The 7,401-nt window shown below is 38.2% G+C and overlaps 1 protein-coding gene across 1 annotated transcript in view; it reads right to left on the bottom strand.

Moving 5' to 3' along the window:
- Positions 1-5,373: 5,373 nt before the first annotated feature.
- The window catches only part of LOC132830807 (ras-related protein Rab-5C), a 40,947-nt gene continuing 38,919 nt past the window's right edge, over positions 5,374-7,401 (bottom strand). The window contains exon 6 of the mRNA XM_060848668.1: positions 5,374-6,979. Coding sequence (XP_060704651.1) covers positions 6,864-6,979 — 116 coding nt within the window. The 3' untranslated portion in view covers positions 5,374-6,863. The remainder of the gene's footprint in view (positions 6,980-7,401) is intronic.

Genomic DNA, 7,401 nt, shown 5'->3' with positions numbered 1-7,401 from the left:
ATGAAAAGTTTACACAGTGGACTTACTGTGGAATCAAGTATTGTGGTCATGGATTAAAGCTTCATTGTCATAATTTATTACATAAACAATTTAGAATGACATGTCAGTGCCATAGCAGGGGTTCAGCATTATCAAATGGTGGTGACTTTGATGCCATGTTAAACTGTAGCCTGTCTATTCAAATAAAGACCACAAATCAATTTTAAGTAAAACACATCTGCTAGTGTCATTGCCAATACTCTTGCATAAAATCAAAACTGACAACATGAACACCTTTATCTACAGGAGTTCACTATGAGACCATGCTGACTGCTCACTTTTACAACTATACTTCAGGTAGTAATAGACTATGAAGAGCTTTGGGATAGCCAGTGGATGTCCATCAATCGACCTCTCTCCATACGTTTAGGGCCAGAGTAGGAACATTGAAACAGAGAGGCTGTTGTGGTGCTGTGGTTACATCCTGATCTCTGAGTTTAATTCCCATCTTCTCCAAAGATATATATCATAATATTTCTGAACATGCCGATTTGAAAAATCTGAACACTGGTGGTGTTTCTCCAATTGCTTTTTCATCGACTTGTGCACTGCCGCTGGATCAGAGATTGCAGGTTGAGAGTGTCATTGGCAAACTCAAAAATTAGTTCATCAAATCTTTGATGGTACTTGCATTAACAATAAAGCTACCATCCTCTGAAGCTGACATCAACTAGTTACCAAGTCTGCTTGGTCTCTTGTCATTTTAGTTGGCTTTACAATTGAGTGGATGAAGAATTGCATAAATACAACCTCTTTCTTATAAAAACCTTTTTGTATCTCAAAACAACATGATGCTCTTGGTATGAGCATCTACCCATCCCTTAGCCACCTGGACCAAGTGCTTGCTTGGCCACTTGAGGGCAGAAAGGATCAAGCACATTGTGTATCTGAAATGACAGCTGGATCAGGACCACAGATTTTCTTCTGCTGAAAGGCATTAGTGAAATCAGAAGAGTTCTCACAATAATATTATTCAGGAGACTCACATTTTATTCTGAAATTAAATTTCCACAGCAGGCAGGGCTGGTTTTGGATTCATGTCTCTGCAGTATCCAATGCCTCTGAAACACTGGCTCAGTTAGTAAGCCTATTTGAACATCTCCTTGCTCAACGTTGGGTATTTCCCATCATGTTAGAAAGATGAAACATACCTCTTGCCAAAACAGTAATTCAAACAATCCAATCCATACTGAGTAAATGGAATTAAAAGCCCAACCCAAAACATCCCAAAATGGGACATACCTGACCCATTAAGAACATTTCTAGATGTATTCAACCAACATACCCCAGCTCCCTTTTGACCTTTACTACTTGTAAGCAGCACATCCTGGGCTGAAAATACAAAGCTACAACATGAGAATGCTGGTAATTCAAAGCAAATTAATCTCCACGTACACCCTACAATAAGTTGCAACTATAAAGGGATCCCAATAGTGTCATTTTCTTTTTTCACAAAATTACAAAATCTCTCTTTAGGCATTCTTTGCTAACATATAGCAAATTTTATATTGATTTAAAATAGCACTTCTAATGAATGATTGAGGTATGTCATAATCTCTTAAAAATCCATTCTGCACAACGAAGCTACATTCTAAAATGTATCTGCAGTAATTAGTGGCAGCATTTTTACAACTGTTTCGATTACACTCCTTTAGTGCAATGTTTAGCTAGAATTAGTGTCAGAGTTTGACAGTAGGAAAACAGACCCTTTGGCCTAACTCGCCCATGCCGACCAGCTATTCTAAACTATCTAGTACCATTTCCCAGCATTCGGCCCATGTCCCTCTAAATTTTTTCTATTCGTATGCCCATCCAGGTGCCTTTGAAATGTTGTAATCTTACCAGCCTCCGCCACTTCAAGTAGCTTGTTCCATACATGCACCACCCTCTGGGGGAAAAATGTTGCTCCTCAGATCCTTTTTAAATTTTTCTCCCCTCACCTCAAACCTATGCCCTCTAGTTTTGGACTCCCCTATCCTGGAGAAAACACCTTAGCTCTTCACCCTATCCATGCCCCTCATGATTTTATAAGCCTCTAAAGTCACCCCTCAAGCTCCGATACTCCAGGGAAATTAGCTTAAGGCAGGAAAGGTAACAGAGCAAAACACTTAGAAACTGCAGCTGCAAGCTGAAGTGAGAATCTTGGAAGGAGAGGGACAAGTTTCAAACTCGCAAACTAATCCTTGTCTGGATTCTGGAAAAGTATTGCTATTTTAATACAATGAATTCTGAACCCTACCACCTTCATTTTGTGTCTTATCACTTGGTTTCAATTCCACAAATCTAGTTTACTGGTTTCAACAGCTGAGACGCAAAAACACAAACATTTTCACCCCACAAATGACAGCAACACTACGTTAAAAAATCTCAAATTATGCAAAATGATTAAAAAGCAATTCAAAATATGATTGAATAACACTCAATTTGAGTAGTTCTCCACACTTGCTTGCTAGTTTCAATAGCCCTGATTTAATAAACTGGTGCTGCTCCTTTCTCTTCAAATTAGAGAAGGCAACTTGCAGAATCTTACAGTATAGGAGACCATTACACCCATCATGCCTGTATTGGTTCCCCATATGACATCTCATCGGGCCATTCCCCTGCTTTTCCCCACACTCCTGCACAAACTTCCTTTTCACATAAGAGCCCAATTCTCTTTTGATTGCCTTGGAGCCTGCTTCCATGATACACTAGCAGGGCAGATCCATCCTCCTGCCTATTATTTAAAATCATATCTGGACAGCACTTCTATTTCCTCTCAACATTCCTTTCCCAGGGGAAAATAGCCCTAAATTGTCCAATATATTCCAATGCATCCAAACTTTCTACCCTCCATAAACCAGAGGGACTTTCAAAACCAAAGTGCCCTTTTTTAAAAATTACACCAAGACCTATTTACGCATCAATCCTGTTTGCTTTTTTTTGAGGTGGGGAGGGTGGGGGGGACGTCCAAAGCATGAACACAGGTCCTTTGGCCTCTTTGTTGCCTAGTTTTCATAACTTAAACTACCCCCATTACCTGTCCATATCCTCTGCATACCCATCCCACATACCTATCTGTTGATTCAGACTGGCTTCCAACTAGCAATAATCAACTTTAAAAACTTTTGTTTACAGATTTCTTGATGACCTTGCCCCTTTTCCAAAAATTTCAAGTCCTATGACTCAACTCTTTGCAAAACCAAATACAAAACTTGACAGAAAAAGGCACCTGAAATTTAAGGCAAGGGTAAAATTTTGTATGAAAAGGAATTGGACAACAATCCAAGGAGAGTGTTGAAACAGCAAAAGATAGTTGACGTCAGTCTTGGAACTCAACATTGAACATGTTTGAGCAATGGCTCAAACAAAATGAAGTATTATAGAAGTCAGATGTTACAATTAAATTGTACTGCCCTCTGGTCAAATATATCAATATAAAAAAGGGAAACATTCAAAATACTCAGTAATATCAGAGAAGCAATTTGGTGATGTGCAAAAGTCAGTTGAACACTTTACCCAAATATTATACTGGATTCCCAGTGATTTTTTTTCCTTCCAGATTTCTAACATCTGGCTTGTTTTAATTCCTTCAAACCAATCTCAGTTAAGTCAACCTTTGGAGATTGTACGGAAGTAGAAAAAGAAACAAAGTTGATGCCTGCTTCAGGTTTTTTCCATTTGGAAGGATTAGATAACCCTAGACTTTTCACTCTTCAAAAGAAAGTAACCAGTTATCTTGGAGATAGGAGCGGCATATGTAGAGGAGTCTGATATGGTGCAGTGGATCATAGAATTGATTGGATCACAGGGCTCAAATTCTACACCAGAACAGAGTGGACAAAAAAAAACTTACATTCTAGAGTAGTATTAGGGAAAGTGCTGCACCAGAGGAACTGTCCTTTGGATGATGCAAAATCAAAACTGCTGCTTGGTTAGGTTAAAAAATATCCATGACACTATTTAAAGAGGGACGGGGAGATTTCCCTTAAGCTCATGCCAACATTTGTGCAGTCATCACAACATCACTGTTTGAGGGAATTGCGCACATGCAAAATAGGCAAACTTTATAAAATAGGGATAACAACAGAAATACTTTGAAGTGTTTTGAGACATCTAGCAGTCAAGTTATCATTGGTATGCTGACTACTTCAAATCAAAATGTTGTTGTTTAAAGTCTGTGGTGTACAAAATTAGCTTTTTGTAAAACAACAGCTCATTGATTATAAAGCATCTTGGGACTTCTGGAGCTGCAAAATTTCATTTCAAATGATCTGCTAACCTGGATGCTTAAGTAAATCCAGAAAATTATTCCAAATTGAATTGAAAATATTGAACCAGGGATCAGTTAAAGGAAGAGATTTAGAAGTGATACGAGAGCTTGTTCACAAAGTGACCTATAAATAGAGTGTACTTCCAGGTCAGACAAAGTTGAAGCCCAGGAAAAAAGTTAATGTTCGGACAATGCAATGGGAAAAATAAGATGCCTTCTGGTTGAGAAAAAGGGTTGTATTGTCTTTTCCATCTGTAAAATCTTTTGCAGTCAAACTTCCTGAACTAAAGAACCAAGAAGTTTGAATTAGCTCTTATTGCTCAACTCAAGCCTAATTCTGTAAAGCAAACTATGATTAACCTGTTATGTTAAGAGTTGGAGAGCTATGAGGGGCTCTACGTGAAGAATTGGTATTTGGTGACATGTCAGAACATTAATTAAAGAACCACGGTCATTGTCTACTTTCTTTTCAGTGGGTTTGTGTTCTAAAATGCTCCATTGCTAAAGTTCAATTCCTCTTGTGGTCAGAGTGTGTTTGGGAAAGAGTAAAAATGCAGTTAGAGTTATACAGCACAGAAACGTCGTCCAACATGCTAGGAATGCCAGTAGATACTAGCCATTAACTTTGTTTACTGGTCAAATAATAAATTTAGTAATATACCATTTTATTTTCCAAGGGTCTCATTCATTTATGACAACCACAGACAATTTACAGGACAGAGGGGTCTGTGCAAGGAAGAGGGAGGTACACTAGATTTATAGTATTGAATCATTATAGCTGAGCTTAGTGTTGCCCACGAATCCTGGAATTGAGTTCATGTCACCAATGCTGGGTTTAAAAACGGATCTGACCAAAACACATATTGCAGATTTCTTAAACCTCTCCAAAGTCTTGGTCTGAAAAGTGACCAAAAAAAAAACAAACATGATATGTGAGCAGTTCAGAGCTCTCTGGGTAGCATTCTTCATATATTTCATCACCGCAACATTGGTTACATTCAGGAAACCACAGCACCTCACTGAATTGTAATGGTTTTGTTTGTTGCAAGTTCACATTACCGAAAGGAAAATAGATACAGCCATTTTTTGAAGTTGATAAGTTTATTAGAATTAAATCAGCACTAATTTGTGGGCTGCTAAACCACGAGTGCTCAGCTATCAAAACGTGCCTTAGTTCCAGAATGTTAAAAGGCTGTTGCACAGTAGTGTGTACAGGTCCACATTTGATACCAGTAGGATACAGTGATGAAAACTACAGATTGAAATTATGTTGCAAATATTATTGCAAGGTACCAGTCACTGAATGAATCCTGCATTGTACTTAGAACTAGACCACTTATTGAAGTTAGTGAAAATGAAATCACACCTGGAAAACAATGAAATTTCATTATCACTACCAGTTTTTAAAAAAAAAATCATTCTCACCCTTTTACATTCTAAAACTTGTCACATCAGGCATTTTATCTCAAGCTAGCTGGCAGCAACATCTGAAGATGCTATTAACATTTCCAGTGTGCAATACTGTACTTGAAGCATACTTTATATCAAATTGTTATAAGAATTAGTTCCACCATACGCATTTGTAAAGTTGTCAAATTAATACTTCAATACATAAAAGATACTGTTGGTTAATTGCCACTTGTGTAATGCAACACTAAGGGGGTCGGTAATTAAAACGCTGTATACACTCTTACCCTTACAGAACAAATACAAACTGGAATTAATTGATACCTCCCGCTATTTTTATTTGTCAAATTACAGATTTTTTTGTAATACAGACTCTTGCTCCTCACACACGCAAGCTCGGTCTTTCACTGCCAACAGTCATAGCAGACTGAACAAGCTCCACAAATCAGAGCAGTGTAAGATTGTAATTACCGACATTAGTGACATCACATCACTTTCAAGGACATCAAAATTTACAAGTTATTGAAAACATCTGAACAGAATAGTGCATTACACTAGAAACCAAAGGAAAACTCCATGCTTTCTGAACACAAAGAGGAAGAGCAAAATAGGCATATTGGAAGGTGCTGTATGGACATAATGGTCTACTGATTGAGTACATGGTAAAGAAAACTTACATTACAAATACAGAAATCCTTTTCAAAATTCATAATTGAGATTTGGTCAGAACCACGAGCATTTAACCGCTGATTCCCATGTTAAATTAATATTTGTTACATTTATTGGATGGTTTGTGTACTATGAGTAGTTCTTTAGGAAGATTTTTCACAAAAAGACACCTAATCTATTTTTTTAAATCTTTTCTCTCCAGAATATTATACAAGATTGCAGAGTCTGAAAATGAAGGAATCGCCCAGAAAAAGTTGGGTCAAAATAACTGGTACATGCGTCCGCCACCGGAATTAGAAGGGAAGAGCAAAAGGTTCATATTAAAAAGTGATTTAAGACTTAAAATTTATTTTATATGGAAAGTGTTGCGAATTTCCTCCCATCTGATTGGAGTGGTGCGAAGAATCAATGCGACCTGCAGCCGCTCTTGCGGTAAGTGCGAGTGGTAAAGGGGATTCCGGTCGGGATTCTGTGAAGAGACCTGCCAGTTGCCAGTTTAATTACTGCAGCACTGGCTCCGACTCTGCGGACTGGTCTCCTGGAGGTCCACACCCCTGGTTCGGCCTGAGGTTCCACCTGCATTCTGAGGTTCATTCTTCGGCAGCTTTTTAGCTGTAAAGCATTTTAAAGACAAAGTCATTATTGCAGAACTCTATATAGTCACAAAAATAGATTGTGCACAACAATTTAAATACAAGTTTTAGATGAACTTCAGTTATTGCCAGTTACTGAGAAGCTGGAATGCCAGCTCAGGGAGGAATCGATGGCCAACAGAGCGGTCTCAGACTTTCAGAACATAAGGTAGACTCATGGCTCTCACATTTTTGTTATTGTCCTCGAATGTATGAAAGCCTCACTGGCACTCTATAAAGTTAGACCAGTATAGGAGGTACTTAGAACTTCCAATATTCTTAATGTCTCCCCACGACATTAGTTGCAATAATCCCTGGCCCACTTTTTAAATAATGAAGCCCTGTAGTCAACTGTGGACAGTATTGATTATAAACAGCAGGAAACATCAGAAGCCTGGCTGA

This window comes from Hemiscyllium ocellatum, chromosome 32 (genome assembly GCF_020745735.1).
Source record: "Hemiscyllium ocellatum isolate sHemOce1 chromosome 32, sHemOce1.pat.X.cur, whole genome shotgun sequence".
NCBI lineage: Eukaryota > Metazoa > Chordata > Chondrichthyes > Orectolobiformes > Hemiscylliidae > Hemiscyllium > Hemiscyllium ocellatum.
The sequence above is the reverse complement of the archived record's forward strand: the minus strand, read 5'-3'. Positions and strand labels throughout refer to the sequence as shown.